This window comes from Sycon ciliatum, chromosome 12 (assembly GCF_964019385.1).
Source record: "Sycon ciliatum chromosome 12, ocSycCili1.1, whole genome shotgun sequence".
Lineage (NCBI taxonomy): Eukaryota > Metazoa > Porifera > Calcarea > Leucosolenida > Sycettidae > Sycon > Sycon ciliatum.
Window position 1 is genome coordinate 21,748,631 of NC_088654.1, and position 21,747 is coordinate 21,770,377.

A 21,747-nucleotide genomic window follows, 5' to 3' on the forward strand; every position below is an offset into this window, starting at 1 on the left:
TTTGTCGCGCTGGAAACGGAGCGTCTCTGTGAGCTTGTATCACTGGTGATGTTTGTACCTGGAGAGCACTATGTGGTGCGCATCAGGCACAATCTTCCTCAGCCTGATTGAGTAGTATTCAAGCTCAACTGATGAGGGGTGGATTCCCCGAAACACTGTGCACTGAGCAGGGAGTGGTGCTTTCTTGCAGGTTTGCCGAGCGGACGGCCTGGTATTTTTCTTGTGTGCTGCAGACGGCAGGCGGGAGTCAGTAAAGTGTTGGTCAGTCGGCAAGAAGCGCGAGCTCCAACGTCTGCATGTGCGAACTGTAACGGTACTTATTTTGGGCAGTGTGTTTATCAGGCTTGACTTGACTTCAACAGGAGTCAAAAAGATGAAGGGGGTATTTATTTTGGCCAGGTACTTAATTTATAGTAAAGAAAGGGACCATGGAACTACAAGTTACGCTATAAGGCCACACTTTGTTTTTTCTATGTTTCTCGTCGGCAAATTTTAACAAAAGGTACGCGGGCGGGCGGAAAAAAAACAAAAGCCAAGGAAAAAAACAAGAACAATTTCTACTGAAAACTGTATACATTTTACAATGTACAATGTATATGCGTGATTCATACAAGACACTGCGTATACCATGTATACAGTACTACATTGTACAATCATGTACATGTAGTCCCATACATGATTGCACTACATTATCACATCAGCCCACGAATATCAGGCAAACTGCAATGTCAATGAGAGCATAAAGTTTGATTACGAGATGGCGAAGAGAACATACATTTATCTGCTATCGCATCAACAAACGTTTCCCACTCGTCATTAATTTTTGGTTTTGCTACTTCAACGTTCTTGTGTCCGCTTATCAAACTCTTGTCTCCGCTTATCAAACTCTTGTCTCCATGCTGCTCATCTTTTCCTTGCCATGCGTCTATTGCTTGGATTTTCTGCCTATGACATCGTTCCACAGACGCCAGTTGCCGCGGAACTCGTCCGACCTACTGTTCCTGGGACCACGAGGCTCAGCTCAGCCAGTGAACGACTGAAAGCTTCGTCATGACAGCCTTCATCGCAGAGAACGGACGAGGAGCGCTCCTTTGCTGCATGCTGTGGTGCAAACGTTTACGATTATTGATTGATGCATCTAGCTGCTGCAGCATGTGCAGCGTACATACATGTACACATGTACGTAGTATGAACTTTTTTTTTCTTCCGAAATTTCTGAAAACCTACGCGGGCGATGACGAGAAACATAGAAAAAACAAAGTGTGGCCTAATGTCCACTAACACCATTAGTTACTAAACAATCAGCTCATGCGATAACATGTGAAGGTTATAGTTACATGTATAGGGATATTTAATGGCACCAAATGATATAGTTCCAATATCATCACACATGCACTGAGGTGTTTGTGGACATTGTAGCGTCACTTGTACTTGCTTGGTCCTCCTCTTCACTATAAATTAATCCTTGGCTCTCCATCTGAGGTACTTAATGACGGACTTTTACGGTAGCTTTGCTCAGAGTATCCCCAGTCGCACTCATCATAATTCCACGATGCACTCGCTTTACAACGTTCTTTTTAAAAGACGTCTCTGATAGGATAGTGTGATGCGTGCCCTTACCACACCGATGTGCTCCACAGCATCTTGTATGCTTACAGCACTGCTATCTACGTTAGACCCGATGCTGTCCACAAACTGACGCTGCTCCTGTGCACAGAGTACACACAGTACACACACACACACAATGACAAAGTACACACACAGTTCTGCACTACGTAAAGTTGAGGAACTTAGTGGGTGGGGAAACCCCCGTGAATTTGCGAGTTTGCACTCTAGTTACAGAGAGTTGTCTACGCAGAGTACGTAGGTAGGGCTCTGATATCGGAGGTGCTCCGTAAGTGGTTGAGGTACAAATGTGTGACTTTCTCCCCAGGTCGACCCAGTCGTACACTGTCGTGTTCCGAGTTGCCTAGGGCAGCTACGGGATTCGAAAACTACGTATGGTGGAACACAGATCCGCATGCAGTGTGTGTAAGACTTTCCGTAGATCGACTACGTTTTTAGAACTTTTTACTAACGTAATTAGGTTATTCGGAACCTGGCTAATATGGAAGGCCCTAGACCATCATCAACGTAAGTGGTCACTTTGCTGCAAATCTGTACATGATATCTCAACAGCATCTATTACATTACGGTTGCATCGCGCCAGGCTACTTACTCAATCATCTTACGTACATGTAGAAGCAAAAACAATTTCACGGTTCGCGTGAGACTCGGTTTCTCCATATAGAGGCCGAGTTTTCCGCATCCGTAGGAACGCCACCACCCTTCAAGGATCAAGGCGCAGATGCAGCTCCTAAAGCGGTGGGAGCTGAGTAGATCAGTTCACCAGCATGTGGTCAAAGACCGAAAATCCCATTCACTGCATCCATAAGCAAGACTACCCTTCAAATCAAACCGTACAAATATATTTTCAATTCGCTGCATTTTTCATTTAGTGCAGCATGACGCATATCGGCTAAGGAGAACAGAGCCAGGGTTGCAGTGTATCTGCATAGTGTATTACAGTGGCAATCCAAGGTTTTAGGAATCTAATTTCCTAATATTTTGAAATTCTCCGTTAAGTCCAAATTTGAAAATCAAAGTTTACCAATAGTATTTTCAAAACAAAAACGTTTTCGTTTGGGGGTGGGTGGGTTTTAGGAGTTTAGTTTTGAAAATAATTATTGAATGCACATGGAGAATGCCCAGTTACTTCTGGGTGCCGAAGATTGAAATCAATATTCTCTTGGACTGCGTTTTACCTGCAGAAAGGGTGGGTGGGGGTTGAAAAATACTAAAACTTTTCGTTACGCCAAAACAACCGGTTAACCCGGACGGCCCCAAAGAGACATAGGACTTACTTGAACAGAGGTGGCAAAGGTGTGAATTAACTCATTCAGCTCCGTTACATCCTGGAAAGGACAAACATACGCAAAATAGCAGAAACCATGACCGCCAGCAGAGCCCCAGTGTTCTAAAATGCCGCATACAACTCCTAAAAAAAAAAAAGAGAGAGAGAGAGAGAGAGAGAGAGAGAGAGAGAGAGAGAGAGAGAGAGAGAGAGAGAGAGAGAGAGAGAGAGAGAGAGAGAGAGAGAGAGAGAGAGAGAGAGACAGAGAGAGACAGAGAGAGAGAGACAGAGAGACAAAGAGAGAGACAGAGCGACAGAGAGAGTCAGAGAATGTTGCCCACTTACCTTAAGTAGATTGTTCAAATCTTGCACTTGGACATCACTGCCGCTGGAAATAGGTCCTGGGCTGAGTTGCGTAAAACGATTACCAGCTAGGTTATCGCCATTGAAGGAAGACGAAGACGATTCAATGTCATCACTCAGCATGCTATCCTCCTCACTGTAGAAAAACTGCAAGGAGCCGGTGGACGAGGCAATGCATTGGGGTCGCACATGAGATGAGTTGACGCCGCTGCTGCTATTGCTGCTGCTGCTGCTGCTACTACTACTACTGCTACGGCCACTGGTGGTGACGGTGGTCAGCGGTAGAGTACGCTTGCAGCATTCAGAGTTGTTGGCCCCATGGTGTGCTGGCGTGGATGATGGGCTGTTGCATGTGACACTACTACTGCTACCAGCGCTGGATGAATCACCTGCAGGGCAACAGCATAAGAGAACAACTGGATTGCAGCTGGTGATGGCCATGCCAAGGAATTAGTGACACTCACATCAACTTTCTACAAGGAATGCTTTCGAAGCATTTGGTGTCACTTGTCTGTGCCCCATTAACCCTTTACCGTTTGTACGCACAAATTTCGACCGCTCGCGGTCGATGACTTCTATAGCGCTGGACTGGTTCACCGCAGAGAGCTGGGATTTTCCCTACTGGTAGCCAAGATGTACGCGCAGAGGCTGCCAACGATTTTATTGTGTGGTGTAATATAAAAAATCGCGGAAATCGCGACTTGAAAAATGCGCTTTGGAAAAAGTGCGTACCCTGCGACTTTTGGTATTGCCTGCAGATGTTTTCGACTTTTTGCTTGAGCTGGCCTCGCGACTGTCTGCCCTGCTGTGCAAGCCATGAACGCGGAGCAAGCCCTTTTGCTTCTGGAGACCCTTCCTGACGACCCTGTCGCCACCTCATCCAGCGAAGATGAGTTTGTGGAGCCAGTCGATCCTGTTGACAATATTTATTCTGACGACGACAGCGACGATGACATGGCGAGTGAAAGCAGCGCCAGCGAGAGTGACATGGATGTCACAGACGACGACAGTGTCACTGAGATAAGTGCTACTAATCGTGGAAGGGGACGTGGCAGAGAGAGAGAGAGAGAGAGAGAGAGAGAGAGAGAGAGAGAGAGAGAGAGAGAGAGAGAGAGAGAGAGAGGATTCGGCTGTGGTCACGGTAGAGGTTGTGGTGTACAGATATTAGGTACAGCCAGCGGTGCAACCTACACTAGCCGATATTTACAACACTCGGGACAATACTGACACCGCTGTGACTGGTAAAACTCCTGCATTCCACCCAGAGAACGAACCTGGTATCCACTTACCTGTGGGAGCCACTCAAGTGCAAGAATCTGATTTATTGCATATTGCAACAGTTTGCCCGATCGGCAATAAATCCAAATAATTATTAGGGCTAAATTGTGAAATTTTTGTTCGTTTTCTGGACTTGAAAGTTGTTGCATCGCATTCCTGAGGGTTTTAGTAGTAACTTACTTTCAGAATCACCCTATGTTGTACAAATTAAAAGTGAAAAATAAAGAAGTTATGGCATGAACAATGACGGTCGGTTTTTGCTGTACAAATACCTAAAACGGTAAAGGGTTAACTAAAGGGGATTTCATACTAAGATCAAAACTATATGCTCAACCCATCACCACCATGCGCTCTCAGCCGAGCCAATGCACGCAGCAGAAACACATCAGCACAGCAAGGACACTTCTGTTGACAGATAATGGTTACGCCTCTAGACAGTTTCGCTCCTTCGAGGTCATCAGTAGAGGATGATAAGGATGATAAGAATGAAGCTGAGAGGCTGTGAGAGCGCATGGTGGTGATGGGTTGAGAATGTAACTGTGAAGATCAAAACTGCACAACTTGTGAAAAATGCACTGATCTCATGGCAAAAGTTGTGGATCTATGGAGTTACGATAGTTCGGGTGATTTCCAATGCACCTGCTCATGCATGCATGATGGGGGTCCGCCACATGGACCTTATAGTGTTAACCCATTACAAAGTTCACGCAGCACAGCCAAGTGACAATGTACAGTCACACATGAGCGAGTCACTTGAATTTGTTCTCAACACAAGATGTTCCTCTAGTCCGTACTCTCAAGATAGTGCACAACTCCAGCATGCGCTCTTTCACTTGAATTTCCGCAGGGTTCACTTGTGAGATCCTCAGGGGTGCACAGCGAAAAATGTCAACCCGGCGCTTGAACAAAACGAAATGGCTGCAGCAAGGCGACGTTGCACATTGCGTATTATTATTATTTGTAACATTATTCGCAGCTGCGCTGCTCTCCAGCACTGCGCTGCTCTCCAGCACTGGAGACGTGGTGTGCTTGTCATCGTGCATAGAACGGCCAAGACAGACAGACCCACACAAACACACACACACACACACATAAACACACATACACACAGCGGACTCGTCCACACAAACATGTCCACTCTAGCCTCCAGAACTACGCACACACTGTTGCTACTGGCGAGTTGGCCATGGAGTCACACACATACCGATAGTCACAGGTGCCACACACAGCTGCTTGCTTATACTGTGAAGCATATCCACTGCTTCCTGCAAGCGTACTCCACTATCCAAGAAACGATCCTGGAAAAACGAGAGAGAGAGAGAGAGAGAGAGAGAGAGAAGAGAGAGAGAGAGAGAGAGAGAGAGAGAGAGAGAGAGAGAGAGAGAGAGAGAGAGAGAGAGAGAGAGAGAGAGAGAGAGAGGGAGCGTGTGTGTGTGTGTGTGTGTGTGTGTGTGTGTGTGTGCGTGTGTGTGTGTGTGTGTGTGTGGCCACAAACGCTGATGTCTGGCTCAATAAACGATCCAACTGCAACAAAAACCATTCTGGCTTTCGAAAGAAACAACCCCCAACCCAACAGAAGCATGAGTAATGTCTGTTGATAGCCAGTGCAGGCTAAATTTTATTTTTCAAGGAAACCCTTCGAAAATGGTACCAATCGGTTCAGCATGGCATTTTCATTCCTCCTGCAAAGTTTCAGCTGATTTGGAGTCATGACAAGGACGCTATGGCGATTTGAAGATCGAAAAACTTCAGTTTTGTTTGTCAAGAAGAAAGGCCATGATCGCACACAAATCATACAACCCGTGTGGCACAATGATTTTTGAACGAAGCGCGAAGTAGATCCGCGGACCCGTACTTCACGCATGCACGCATGCATACTGCACAGTACAGAGGCTTTTTTGAACGCAGATATGTAGTTCTTCGTCTTCTTCGAAATGTCTTCCAAATGCGTGGTGCTGGTGTTGTTCTCAGCTTCGTCAAGGCAGAATGCAGCTGCATGTGATGCTCCTGTGTGTTCATGCATGTTCTCTTTTCGCGTCTCGACATTGTAGCGTCCAGACTCAGCTCGACTGGAGAAGATTGAGGAGACTATGCTTTGATCCACATGGAAAATTGATGAAATTTGGTAATTATCGTCGGGTGCTAAAAAGCGCTGGGGAGCATGGGGCTAAAACTTCGTAGCAGTCATCCCTACCATGACAGGCATCGACTGGTATATGTTCCATTCTGTTCCCAACCACTACGGGTCGTCTGCGAAGCTTTCTTCTTCGCCGATTCTCGGACAGATCGTACGTCTTCGCACTGTATCTCTCGTCTCCCTCAACGGATCAAAACACGGTTTTCGCCAGGACGAACACAAACCCCCAGATTTCGCGGCGGCAACATCTTCGAGTAGGGAAAAGCTAGCAGCTAACCAGGAATCACCAACAAACAGGTGTAATACTCAGTGTGATTTGCGACAGCTGTCATTGTGCCGTCGCACCATGCATGTACCATGCACGGGAATGGAACCCGGATGAGTCGTTTTATTACGACAGCCTGCACTGGCTACTGTTGAGCTGAGCCATGGCATGAGTAATGTTTGTTGAGCTGAGCCATGGCATGAGTAATGTATCTTGAGCTGAGCCATGGCAAGACCACAGTCAACAACTAACCTCGTATTTTTCCAGTAGGTCGACGGGGATTTCTGAACGAATTCGCAAGAACTCTTGTTGATTTGACTGACCACGCTGAGGATTTGGACACACAGAGATGCAAACGACGCACGTGGACACACACACACACACACACACATGCACACACGCACACACACACACACACACACAGATGTACTTGTACTTGCTCACTGCCAAAACTGGTCATGTGGGTCTCCCCGGGAGAGGGAGAGAAGTTCAAAAGGAATCGTGGAAAGATAACTCAATTGGCTATGGAACGGCCCAACGTCCGACACCCTCTGAGATCACCAAACTCGGGGTGGACTTGGAAATGATCCCGCTTATGGACTCTCCACCCCTCAGTAAGTGGGTGAGGACAAGGTGCAGAAAAAGAATTGACGGCATCAGGGAATTCGTCCCGGGATCCAACTGCACCTATCCCTGCCCCCAGTGAAGGTAATACTTGCTACTAGTGTGGGTGGCTAAATCAGAGTGGATCTGATCATATAAGCTCCACTAGCACCACTGATTACACAAGAGTTAATGTCACCAGAAGTAATCCATGATTAACGGGTACTCCCTGGCTGTCGTGGAGGCTAAGGTGTCCCGTTGAGCCTTGGCCCGTGTTTGTGCAGACTATGCTATGCTTCTCTTGCTCTCTGATCACGTGTGACTTGTTTTCCAATCCTCCGCCATGGCAAATTGTGACTTGTTTTCCAATCCTCCGCCATGGCAAATTGTGACTTGTTTTCCAATCCTCCGCCATGGCAAATTGTGACTTGTTTTCCAATCCTCCGCCATGGCAAATTGTGACTTGTTTTCCAATCCTCCGCCATGGCAAATTGTGACTTGTTTTCCAATCCTCCGCCATGGCAAATTGTGTTTTGTTTTCCAATCCTCCGCCATGGCAAATTGTGACTTGTTTTCCAATCCTCCGCCATGGCAAATTGTGACTTGTTTTCCAATCCTCCGCCATGGCAAATTGTGTTTTGTTTTCCAATCCTCCGCCATGGCAAATTGTGACTTGTTTTCCAATCCTCCGCCATGGCAAATTGTGACTTGTTTTCCAATCCTCCGCCATGGCAAATTGTGACTTGTTTTCCAATCCTCCGCCATGGCAAATTGTGTTTTGTTTGCCCGTAAAAGAGGCTTTTGTACCACCAAAAAAAAAGAGAAAAAAGAGAAGAAAAAAAGAAGATTAACGGGTATGTATACCGTAGTGTCGCGTATAAAAGCATGGCCTGTATAGAAGCAGGACTCGAATAGAAGCCGATTTTCATTTTCAAAGGGTGCCGTGACACAGAAGCATTATTTCAATAGAAGCCGCTCTGCGCAAAGACACATGGAAGTACTTGCACTGTACTTCGAAGTACATACGTGGCAGTATGCACTGTACAGTGTATACTGCTGATCTTGATGTGGAAGCATGTTTTGAATAGAAGCATGGTTTGAATAGAAGCATGGTTTGAATAGAAGCATGGTTTGAACCCTGGCTTATACGGTGATAAGCACCTGCTTTTATACGCGACATTATGGTACTTCAAATAGAAAAAAATCACATACAAAACAAAACCAAAATGGACCCCTCCCCCATGAAACACACACACACACACGCCCAACACTCATGACCACGCACACACACACACACACACATACACCTTGGTAACACTGCCATCAAATGGTCACGTGTCCCCTGTGCAGGGGTCGACAGCACTGAGTTCAGCATTGGACCCAGAAACGCCGCTCTACTTCCTGGACAGGAAATTAGCACAGCTATGCAGGTCGAAACCACGGGATGACTTGCAGCAGCGACCGCAGCCGAGACAATGCGCTCTGCAGCAGGGCAGGGCAACCCGCTGTTTCCGGACCGAGTCTGCCGATGCCACAGAAGAGACCGACGCCACTTCAGCAGCCGAGTTGGAGAGACACTTATGCGAAGCTAGCCCGCCAGCACTCAAGAACCATCTCCCGCACGCATTACATAGTCGGCTGCCGGACTGCTCAGATATGGGCTTCCTCCTCTCGGCCAGGCACTTGTGGCGATTCTTGTATTTCTGGTGGGCGAAAGTACGCTGGCAAACATCGCAGAGCACAGAAGTGTCACGCTGAGCCGATCGCGGTACTGGTTGAGCGGAATACGCACTGCGCCATTTCCCACGCTCCTGGGCGAGGTCGTACCATTCCGTGTGGTCGATGTTCACTGCGGAGAGGTCAGCTCTGACAGAGTCTCGCCACCGTTTCCGAGGACCGCAAGCCGGCCTCGGCGGAAGGAGCGCACCAAACAGGAGCTGGCGCGGAGTTCTATCGCCGTCCATCCTAGCTAGATGGCCTAGCCACTCCAGACGGCGGCGAAGAACACGTGTGGTAATATCCACTGGATCTCGACGATTCCAGGCCTCCAGAATGCACACACACACACGCACACACACACACATGCACACACACACACACACACACATGCACACACACACACACACACGCACCTCACCTCACCTCAGACCTGCCCATCGCGGAAGCGATGATAGCGAACAGCTATGTTAGACATAGCAACTTGTGCTGGGATTACACCATTCAACAGCTTGCAAGGCTGATGAATTGACCGCCACTATTTTTAGCCTGGTATCCACCACACAGCTGTTTGAAGTGACTTTTTCTGGCCAGTGAATCCCTATTTTTTCATTTTTCCATTTTTTCTTTTTTCTTTTTTCTTTTTTTTCTACACACACACACCACACCACATACTCCGGCATACACTGGCTGTTGGTAACCACCCAGGAGAAGGAAAGAAAAGTCAGGAAGAGACCGAGAAAGAGAAGAAAGACGTGTGCGACCATAATCGTCGGGAATTGAACCCGCAACCTCTCGATTGGAAATCGACTGCACATACCACTGCACCATATGGGACACACACACACGCACACACACACGCACACACACACACACACACACACACACACACACACACACACACACACGTACGCTACACTAAGCAGCTCACATTTATCGTGTGCGACGCACTGATCATCTCCGGCCGCATTCTGGCGTAATCACCACGTCGGTGGAAGTCACGCAAGTTCTTTGCATGTTTTTCCAGCTGCTCAATCAACTGCGGAAAGGTGCTGATGAATCGCTGGAGCTTGCTCTCAAGAAAATGTCGCGGTACTTGCCCTCGTGGAGGACTGGCATCTGCAAGAAATAGATTTGTGTACGTGTGTGTGTGTGCAAGCACGGACATCAGTTCATCACCATCCTAACCTCACTAATGGGTATGTTCTTACACAGCCAACTGTGGCTGAAGAAATCCCTCACACTAGTCTATAGCTAACAAAACATTGCACAAGACGTACAGTAACTGGTGTACAACATCACTCAGGACCAACAGCAGCATCACACATGTACATCCAATGTACAGCTGCGGTCGGAGAAATCCGACCCAGAGTGCATATCCAGCGCCCTCAACTAACTTGCACGGCCCTTGACGCCCTGGAAGCACAAATGCAGCTGTACGCACACGTAGCTTACAAATACGACGATGTAATCGGGACTGGTCCAGGGCGCCAGCTTTGCACTTTGGGTCGGATTTCACCGAGCACAACTGTACTTTGTGGACTGCTGGTCTGTTCAATAGTGTACTCGTGTACGCACCGGTGCCGTCCCCAATGTACATACTGGTATGCCATATGGGGGAGATTTGAATTCGTTAACAGTCTTAACACCATTGCACATGTACTAACACACATACTCAAGTACTAAGGTCCAGACCATGGGTGTCAATTTGGGCCCGGGTGCTATTTCGGATAAATAAAATCAGACTTATTTTCCCATCATGCCATACTACAACATGCACATAGACAGTTAGCACAGTGCACTGTACACTATAGTTATACTAGAGTACAGTACATGCACCTGCAGCTGTGCATGCACTGCAATGTGTACTGGGCCTGTGCTTTCGCCCATGGGCGTTCACACGGAGGTGAGCTGGAAAATGGGACAAGGGTGTTGACACTGGGCACCTGGGTTTGGACACGGGTGGTGGGCGTTGATACGGGTGGTGGGCGTTAATACGGGCTTTTGCGCTGTACATCTACATCCTTCAATGTGGTGAACGCCTTTGATAGTACACTAGCCTTGGGGTTATCCTAATGAAGATTTTTCCCGTAGCGCTATCCCGTATCTGTCCCGTTCCGTACCGTACCATCAAACACAGCTGGCCACATACAGCTGGCCGCAATATTCAAATAGGGCTTCCAAACGCAAGATCATAACGTGAAGCAACTTGGAAGAATGCGTATGAATGTGGAGTGTATGGGGAAATGCATGTAGGGCGATCGTGCGGGTTCGAATCCCAGGTTATGCCTAAAAAAATATAAATAAAAAAAAATTTCACGGTTCGCGTGAGACTCGGCTGGAAGCCGAGTTTTCCGCATCCGCCGTGGGAACGCCACCACCCTCTAGGATCAAAGTGAGACTCGGCTGGAAGCCGAGTTTTCCGCATCCGCCGTGGGAACGCCACCACCCTCTAGGATCAAAGGCGCAGATGCAGCGCCTAAACGGTGGGAGGTGAGTAGATCAGACCCACCACCAAGTGGTCAAAGACCGAAATCCCATTAGCTGCATCCATGTTACCCTCGTGCCAGGCCACGAGTTCCCAATTAACTGTGGGTCGCAGCACGGCTGGAAAAATATAAAAAAATATGGAATTGAAAAATTTATAACATCCCTATGCTTTTTTTGCCTAGGTCATCAAGGCGGTAGACGGTGTCGTATTACCCTCGACCGTACCTGTCCCGTACCGTACCATCAAAGACGGCTGGCCACAATGCATATTCAAATAGGGCTATCAAATGCAAGATCATAACGTGAAGCAACTTGGAAGAATTAGTATTTATGCGAAGTGTATCGGGGGATGCATGCAGGGCGATAGTGCGGGTTCGAATCCCAGGTTAATTATGTCTTTTAAAAAAAGGAGAAATTTCTAAGAATTGATAACATCCCTATGCTTTTTTTGTCTAGGTCATCAAGGCAAAAAAGCATAGCATAGGGCCCTGAGCTTCCAAGCTCTCTCGTATAAGGGGCCATCCGTATAGGTAAAAAAAGTAAAGTTAGCCGGATTCGAGGCTGCATCACCTGACGTGTTTAGGAGTATCAATATCAATTATTATATCATGAAACGAATTAATTTCGTTTCAACCAGGGAGTCGTAAAATACCGGGAGGCGACACGCCACACATTTCACGATCCGAGGATTGCCGCACTCGACCCGCGAAATTTGAAGCGTGATTGAAACGTCGTCGTCATCTTCTTTTTCTCAATTGTTTTTGCTATATGCTTCGAGGCTATTCTGGATCTCCAGAGCGAAAGCTGGTTGTTTCTGATACGTACCACGCATTACCTTAGGTTGAGCCGTGGCTTTTAATTTTTTTTTGGAAGTTCACTGCTTTGGAGACGACGGAATGTCAAGGTAAGTTATTCACGAAATGTACTCAAATTTGAATTGAGTCAATGCGAATGACACCCTGTTTTCGGAATAGTTCTCCACTAAACACACCATGCCCATGGCCCCTTCATGTTGTCCAAGTTCCATTCTAGGTTTGTGTGAAGTTTCGAGATGAAGTTCGACGATGTACTCACCTTTCCATGGAAGGGAAAAAAAGTAGCATATCAAACAGAATCCATGCAGTATTTGATGCCACTATCCTCATTCTTCTGCATTCAAAGTGTTTCACATCTATATGGCCCATGAACTGCAAACAATATTAGTCATTTCTTAACTGTTCATAGCTGTTCATAACTGTTCTGAACACATTGCCTTCAGGAAACGTAAGGCCGAGTCGCCTCACCGACTGAGCAAAGTTCTCTGAGACGAAAGTCACACTATCGGCGAATGCACTCAAGGTGAATACCCGTCAATATCCTGTATACTGCTTGTACCGCTTATCACAGTAGCATACACACAAGCACACATACACACACACACACACACACACACACACCACACACACACACACACATGCATGCTCGTGCACACACAAGCGCAAAATTCACATATCACTGGTTCAGTTGTTTTTATCTGTGTCGTATTTTGTCTTATACAGAGCTTCCGAGCCACGCCGAGTCACCTGACCAACTGAAGAAGGTTCTGTGCGACGAAAGTCACACTATCGGCGAATGCACTCAAGGTGAATACCCTGTGGACTGCTTATACCACTTATCACAGAAGCACACACACACACACGCACACACACACACACACACACACACACACACACACACACACACACACACACACACACACAAGCGCAAAATTCACATATCACTGGTTCAGTTGTTTTTATCTGTGACGTATGGTGTCTTATACAGAGCTTCCGAGCCACGCCGGGCCACCTGAATTCTCCAAACAAGGCTGAAGGCTTGTCACGGCATCCTTGCCAAATAAAGGTATAAGCTGCAGCAAGTTGTCGTTGCGACACCTTGCTCCTTCCAGCTCACGCCGCACGGCCACCAAGCACCAACCACCATGGTACTTTTCAGCAAGGTGAGACAAATTGTCAATCACCGGTTCGGGGATGGCTTCAGCAGCTTTGGATGGTGCTATTGACGCTTTCCTGATAGCAGCGGCAGCCGTGGCATGCAGGTAGCTTATCAGATTCGCTAGCACAGCAGATGTAACTTCCAAATCTGAAGAAGAGAAAAGAAAAAGACAACATATAAGGACTGGTGGTTGCAGAGACTGTACTAGTATTCAAAAGCCAGCGTTTGCATACCTAGTCTGCATACCTAGTCAGAAGCCAATTTTTTTCCAACATGCATGCAAAACGCACTGACCTTCACAATTGATTTTCACTTCGGGAATAGCTGTTGCGATGACGGACAGCATTTGTTGCCATGCTTGCGAAATATCAGCACCCTTGCATGCCTTCAGCTGGCACACTTCCTGGCGTAGCAGATTTGCAGTACCTGATGCCTTGTGTAACCGTGTCATAATAACATGCAGGAATGACTCCGTCGCCTCAGTAACACTCGCCTGTCTCATTGTCAGCAGTTTGCAAATTCCATGGATCACTGCACCTTCCATAGGCCTGTACACCATGATGGCACTACCACTCTTACATCGATCTGCACATAGACAAAGTATGGTTTGAGGATGGAGGTTTACATCATCTACGGTGATGATACATACTAGGTACACACGTAAATTTTCAGGACTTCAATAAATATCCTGTCACAGTGAACAGACAATGCATCGTGGGCAGACTAGGATGAAAAGGATGGTGTCGACCACCTAATTTATCGGGTCAGTTCGGGCACTTAGGTATGCTACAGATTATACATTCGTGTCCACAAGGAAGAGACAAAAACATGCAAACGAAAGAATCTCACCTGTAGCCCACAGCTGAACATCCCCACAACTCAGGTCACCAAGTGAATACGTGGCGTCATCTACATCTTCCACGGTGGACTCATCACTTTGGCAGTCATCTCTGTCAAGCTCCATCATCCTTTACTTCGAAGGCCAAGGCACAAAGTATTATTACTTAGAAAACAAAACGAACTGCTGACACTGGATTCGTTGTGTGCAGGATAATTTTATTGAGTTTTCAAAATTTTTGGACCAAACAGCGAACGCGTCCTTTGGCATGACCTGCGCCGCTTTGACCTCATGGGAAGTCCCTCGCCATGCAGCGCGTGAGGTCTCAGCACTCGTGCCCGAGCTGAGGCAATCATCCGACGCGGTTGTGCATCTCGTGTCGCCTCCCGGTATTTTACGACTCCCTGGTTTCAACCCAACCCAACCCCAACCTACCTCCCCCTAAGAATGAAAAAAAATGTTGACGCATACTTGTACATGTACATGCATATACAGTTGTGGCAAGTGAAATCCGACACTCGCCATAGGGGACAGCGCCTCAAATGGACATCAATGATGTAATGCACTGCACCTAATTTGTACTATAGAGCCGTATGCATCCCAAACAGGTCGAAAGGTCACAGCTTAGATACACACAGTTCACAAACATGGTACACATAAGGAGTATTGGTATCCAATTCCCATTCATTTTTGCCAGCACCTTTTGAACCTTGACTGTGATGAGTACGAATTCTGTCATCAGACAGATAAAGTTGTATGCAGCACATTTACTGTACGTATACAGGGCTGCAGAGGCTGCAGGATGCACGGTGCAGTCCCTTATGCCAAGTGTCGGATTTCACTTGCCACAACTGTACAACAAAAGTTGAAAGTGTGTCACTGCTCCAAATTCCATGTACATGTATCGATGTTTTCTGAAAGGAAATGATCAGTCAACCCCTTCCCACCCCATCACGAAAATATTTCATTTCGTGAAAAAATGTAGAAAAGAAAAGGTTTCTGACTGTATAATCCAGTTACAGTGATGGAGAGTTACTCTTAACTCGTATCCATTATGTCCTTTTCTTTTCTACATTCGTGAAAAAAGTTCGATATTTAATATGGAGGACCCCTAAGGGATGTCCATAAATATCGAACTTTTTTCACAAAACGAAATAATTTCGTTATGGGGTGGGAGGGGGTTGACCAATTTCGTTTCAGAAAACATTGATACATGTACATGGCCGTTGTATATGCATGTATGTCAACATTTTTTACGTTCTGAGGGGGAGGGAGGGAGGGGTTGGGTCTAAACTAAAATAATTCGTTTGGTGAAAAAAGTTCAATATTTACGGACGGCCCCTAAGACTGAAAAGAGTGTCACACCACCCCTTGACACCTTGATGCCCTACCTCAGTACCTGGAGCCCTACCATGATGTATGATGGCCATGAACAGTATCAATTGTTTATTTTTGACAAAATTTTAGGGCATAGCTAAGCTGCATGCTACTTTTACCAGCTTTTTCCTACAGCAACCAACATAACGAGAGAGATTGGAAGCCCAGGGCCCTACGCTATGCTTTTTTGCCAAGCTAGCTCATCATGCATGTTATTAGAACTGATGGAAATGTTTTTTTTTCCATTGATTGGCTACATCAAACTTTCTCTTTGTATTCGAGGGTAATATGACACCGTCTACCATCTTGATGACCTTGGCAAAAAAAGAATAGGGATGTTATAAATTTTTCATTTCTGCTATTTTTTCTCAAGACATAACCTGGGATTCAAACCCGCACTATCGCCCTGCATGCATCCCCCGATACACTTCGCATACATACTCATTCTTCCAAGTTGCTTCACGTTATGATCTTGCATTTTAAAGCCCTATTCGGATACTGCGGCCAGCTGTTTGTGGCCAGCTGTCTTTGATGGTACGGTACGGTACAGTACGGGACAGGTACGGGATAGCGCCAGGCATGCCGATGGCATAAACAAACAAACAAACAAACAAACACCGAATTAAAGCTGTGTGGACCCTGGCTAGCGCCAGACGTTACTGAAGTAACGTCTCTTGCATAGCTACGGGAACTATTATTATGATTACACTTTTCCACCAACAAAGGGCAGAAGAGAACAGAGACAACCGGCTAGGTCATTGTTGTAACGCTGCGTTTCATGCACATAGCAAAGCTAAGGCAATCCTCAGACAACTGAGAAGCGCAGCGTTACAATAGCCGGTTGTCTCTGTTCTCTTCTGCCTTTTGCGGTATTGCTCCATCCTTGTGGTGTTGAGCACTCTAGGCAATCTGGGAATTCTCGCTGTTGTGTGCTTTTCAACCAATGACAATGTACTTCACACAACTCACAAAATAATACCTCCCACGCGTACGCTCGTCTTATCTACCGTATTTGCCCTGATTATATGCAGCACCTTTTATTTTTTCAGGTGGGTCGTATCATTTCAATGTACAGGTCGTCCCCCGTTACTACGAGTCCGGTTAGTACATAAACCCCGTTAGTACATAAGAAATCTCAAGTCCCGGACGAAACGTGGTCACTACTTATGTACTACTGTCGGTTAGTACATAATTCGTTAGTACATAATTCGTTAGTACATAATTCGTTAGTACATAACATTTCTCCGTACCCGCATGCCGCCTACCTCAATAGTACATAATTTGTTGGTCTTTTGGCCTTCGAGCGGAGGCACATCGTGTTATAGTTTCTACTTGTGGGGCTCAGAAATCACAGCGCACATCACAAACCGACAAAGCTCTGTTTTTTTTCGAGTGACTGTACAGGCGCGGTTGGGCATGTATCACGTAAACTGTAGAATCTTTGCTGACTGTGACCCTTATAACATAATTTTTATGTTATATCGAGGGAATCAAAAATATCTCACTCCCCAGTCATGGCAGCAAGAAACACTCAGAAAAGTGGGAAAAAGTGAAAAATTCTGGTACACAAGCAAGTTATGTACACTTTCGTTTAGTACAGTAGACTCGTACGCCCAAGAACGTCCAGGCTGGAAATCTAAGAACGCCCCAGCCTGGATTTAAGAACGAACTCCAAGATTTTTAAGAATGCGACATTTTTGGTATTGCACGTTTCTGTATCAGAATGGTAATGGGAGCTAATAACTAGTAGTAGTAGTAGTAGTAGTAGTAGCAGTAGCAGTAGCAGCAGCAGCAGCAGCAGGAGCAGGAGCAGTAGCAGTAGCAGTAGCAGTAGCAGTAGCAGTAGCAGTAGCAGTAGAATTTATTATTTTGATAGGGAAGGCCCTACAGACGTTGCCGTCTACAATGCAATCTTCTGAAAAGGAGAGAGAGTAAGAGACGTGATATTTGAGCGCCGGTTTGTTTTGCAAGCGGATTGCACCTTCATGATCTTGTCCGAGTACACGAAAAACAAGTCCGCAACCACAAACTCTTGTCGGGTCCTCGCGAAATCACCCAGTCCAGCTCTACATACTATACGTGCATGTAAAGTGTACAACCGGTACAACCGGTACATGTAGCGCAAAGTGCATTGTACATGAGTGTCACGGGTCATGTTGGACGCGCAAGAACGCGAAATAAGAACGTAGCCTGGGGCGCTGAAAAATAAGAACTTTGCTAGGCTGGCCCTCTGAAACCGCGTTCTTGGACGTACGAGTCTACTGTACATAAACCCCGTTAATACATAACATTTCTCAAGTCCCAGAGATTATGTATTAACGAGGGACGACCTGTATTCATAACACACTAAAATACTTCAGTAGGACGTTGGACTCGACTGTAAGTCGCACCCCTAGCTTTGGCCTTTGAGTTCAGCGTGAGGAGGTGCAGCATGTATAAATCGAGGAATACTAGTACGGTAGTCCTTGAAAACCCTAGACCCAGCCAAGAGTCTTGCTGCACTGGGACAGAGCAGTGATGTTCGGCACGCCACACAGAACACATCTGACAAGAATAAAATAGTTACCTGCAACGGGTTGGCGTTCATTCGGATCAAAACTTGCCATGTTGGCTCAATCAGCATCAGATATCCCAAGGTAAGCAGCAGACGGTTTAGAACAGTTACTACAGTCCTGTGGCTAATTCAAATAACAGGAAAGCGTCGTGAATTCAAAGAACATTTCCCTCCTAGACAGAACAAGGCCAACAGTTTACAGTCTCCCTTTTGTCAAGTTTTGAAGTTTTGATCTCCCACTCCTACTCCTTCACATCACTCATCTGCAGCAGTGATCAGTGCAGTCGACGTCACTCATAACTTTAGTCATCGATCCAGTCATCACTCATAGTTCATGTTTTTTTTTGTTTTTTTTTTTTTGTACGCATGACATCTTCAATAATTATTATTATGATCATGACGTGCGGCAAGATGAAGTGAACAGTTGGCATGACGACAGTGATGACTCCCTGGGCCCTGACCAAGACAAGATCCAAGCTTGCAAGAGAGATACTAGGGAGGTTCCGGAGTACGATTTTTCGTGCCAAAATCCGTGGAGGCTCTACGGATTTTTTATACGTCGTTTTCGAGCAGTGAAAAGTTCCGGGGTACGGAACTTATGTGTTTGCCGTCATTGCCTAGGTTACGATCGCAAACACGTCACATTCCCGCGCTATGCCTTTTTATTTTGAAAATTTGTACCGAAATCAAAGTTTCTCGTACCAAATTTGTACGCGAAAAATCTTTCTGCACCCGATGACGCAAAATCTCCATACGAAGCATGGTTCGTATGAAAGCCAGTCCACACGGATTCTCGTGCCGAAAAATCGTATGGAGCACGCCTGGAAAAAATCCGTAGCGCCCATACGGATTTTGGCACGGAAAATCGTACCCCGGAACCTCTCTACTACCTAACTGTACGAGTCCGTACTACTACAAAAGGCGAGAGGTTCCGCACTACGTAAAGTAAGTTGAGCAACTTTACGTTAGTGGGCGGGAAAAACCCGTGAATTCGCGAGTTTGGAGCTACCTGGACGTCCGGGTCTTCAACCCGCACGCTCCATCAAATCGCTCATCATCTGCGAGGTATATTATGTATCAGATTGCAACGACCAGGAGGCTCTTAGGGCCCGGTCACACATGCACTCGAAAGTAGCGTATACGCTGAAGCGAGGTCGCAGGAGCGAAAAATGGCATGGCAACGGCGAAAAGCGGAACTTCCGCTTCAGCGGAAACTCCAATCCGCTTCCTCCAAAATTTTCGAAGCGAGACTGTCGCTTCTTTCTGCGGATTCGCTTCAGCGGAAAATACCACGCGGTCTGCTGTATATGGACTTGCTACGAGAAATTTGTATGCGTATGATGTCCATGCAACAAAAATGCGTGCAAGATAGTCGTTGACCTCGTCTATTCTCCGTACCGTATGCACCACAGTCTCATTTTCCGCCAAAGTAGGAGTTGTGCCCTGTTTGTATGTGTGTCGTTGTGTGACCACACACACGTGGTTTCGCTGGAGCGACACCAGGCTCGCTGCCGCCGAACCTCGTCGCTGAAGCGAATCCCAGTGCATGTGTGACCGGGCCCTTAGTAGTGGCTGCAAATGACCGATATCCGTCACTTGCAGCTCTGCATCAGAGAGCTGTAGCTGGCCTGAAGAGTTGTAAAATTACTCCTTCGTAGCCGGGCGAGTCAGAGCGAGGGCGATTCACGGCTTGGTCAAAAAACTGTCGGCCTGGAACGTAAACGTCGATCTGCCGACACAGTTCACCTGGTTCACACGCCTGACCTGGCATGCTGCCTTGCGTGAAAGGAACATTTTTCGGAAAGCAAGCTTCTTCTCCAAAATTCGAAATTTCCTTCCAAAAATGCCGTCGTCCTTGACCTCGAAGCTGAATGTTGTTAGGATAGAAAATTAGCGAAGATGTAGCCGACCCATTCTGGCAAGTCGTGTGCCCTCTGGATATGCAGTTCTTCGCCATGGTCAACAATCTTCTTCTCCTTCGTTCGTACTTTCACTTTCCTGACCACGAATACAAGCGGTACCCATGCTCAGGTTAGTGTTTATTTGTCTGTCTATGCACATACATGTAATACAATGTACTGTTCGTGCTTCAGGCACTTGCCGATCATGGAAATAGAGGCAGCAGCCAGCTTTCTTTGAATTCTCATCCTTTCAACAAAAATAATAATGTACACACTTTCCTTGGCTCCTTTTTCCCACCGCCACCATGCATGCACTTCTTTTCAAATTCGTGTTTGCTTTGACAGTGGTTTCATGGGTATCCTTCAGCCTTTCCTGGCATTCAAAATTCAGAATAGTTTCCACCCAGGTGCTAGTGCCTCTGTTCTGCTTAGCACATTGTAGTAAAATTATTTGCAACTGCCCACCACTGCACTCTTGGCTCACATTCACCACACCATAGCGAGGAAGTAACTAGTTTGTTCTTGGATAGATGTCTGGAGGGTGTAGAGCATCTATCCAAGAACGAACTTCCTCGCTATGGTGTGGTAAATGTGGGCCAAGAGCAGTGAGGAGAGGTGGACAGTTTCAAATTATTTAGCCACATCCGATCCTTTCTCCGATAATTATGGACATGTTTTACTATACCGGTATATTGAATGGCCACTCATGCTTCTATTGAGAGGTAACACCACTCAGAAAACTGAGGAAAGCCAACCGGTGTTGCACAGGATTTGAGGTTGGGAAGAAAAGATGTTCCGATAAAAGAACTGCGAGTACATGGGAAACGTATTATGGAAAGGGCAGTCCGAGTCGAACTAGGATCTCCTGTTCCAGACTGTACCGAAAGGGTGAATATGAATACCGTTAAGTCGCGGATAAAAGCCGGGTTTGCATACAAGCACATCGCAGATAGAAGCCTGAAAATCAAACGGGTCAAATGCATATAAGCCTGTCGCGCGTAGAAGCCTGGCTTCTATGCAAGCGCAGATCGGGTGGGTCAAGAGTGCATGCGCTATGTCGGTGCATAGTAAAACTGCCGCCATACCGGTAGTCAGTGGTAGATCTACGCGTGCCGCGCGTAGAAGCCTGGCATACAAGTCTGGCAAAAATATCAGTAGTGCACATAAGCATGGTTTGCATACAAGCCTGGTTTGCATTAAAGCCTGATGCAGAAAGCGGCTTATGTGCTTATAAGCCCGGCTTTTATCTGCGACTTTACGGTACAGAATGCCGATAATCCGAACAATCACTTATTCGAAATGCCAGTTTCCATTGAATTGAAGGGACGAAAATGAGCTACTGCTCATTTTCCCCAACC

The 21,747-nt window shown here is 46.6% G+C and overlaps 2 protein-coding genes across 2 annotated transcripts in view; both read right to left on the reverse strand.

Annotated features, from left to right (window-relative positions):
- Positions 1-18,694, reverse strand: part of LOC135828943 (vitellogenin-1-like) — a 21,254-nt gene extending 2,560 nt beyond the window's left edge. The window contains exons 1-7 of the mRNA XM_065341374.1: positions 18,501-18,694; positions 10,187-10,374; positions 7,189-7,263; positions 5,739-5,832; positions 3,239-3,645; positions 2,904-2,954; positions 1,621-1,707 (exon numbers count right to left, since the gene is read on the reverse strand). Of these exons, the coding sequence (XP_065197446.1) occupies positions 1,621-1,707; positions 2,904-2,954; positions 3,239-3,645; positions 5,739-5,832; positions 7,189-7,263; positions 10,187-10,374; positions 18,501-18,540 (942 nt within the window). The 5' untranslated portion in view covers positions 18,541-18,694. The remainder of the gene's footprint in view (positions 1-1,620; positions 1,708-2,903; positions 2,955-3,238; positions 3,646-5,738; positions 5,833-7,188; positions 7,264-10,186; positions 10,375-18,500) is intronic.
- Positions 13,500-14,707, reverse strand: LOC135828517 (uncharacterized). Its single transcript, XM_065340961.1, has 3 exons — positions 14,569-14,707; positions 14,014-14,304; positions 13,500-13,866 (listed from the first exon to the last, which is right to left on the reverse strand). The coding sequence occupies exons 1-3, from the start codon at positions 14,684-14,686 to the stop codon at positions 13,541-13,543; spliced, it is 735 nt and encodes a 244-aa protein (XP_065197033.1). The 5' UTR covers positions 14,687-14,707; the 3' UTR covers positions 13,500-13,540.
- Positions 18,695-21,747: the final 3,053 nt, after the last annotated feature.

Coding starts and splice junctions, on each gene's coding strand:
- LOC135828517 (XM_065340961.1), bottom strand. CDS start 14,686: ATGATGGAGCTTGACAGAGATGACTGCCAAAGTGATGAGTCCACCGTG. Junction 14,305..14,568: donor TGTTCAGCTGTGGGCTACAG/GTGAGATTCTTT, acceptor GTCTATGTGCAG/ATCGATGTAAGAGTGGTAGT. Junction 13,867..14,013: donor AGTGAAAATCAATTGTGAAG/GTCAGTGCGTTT, acceptor TCTCTTCTTCAG/ATTTGGAAGTTACATCTGCT.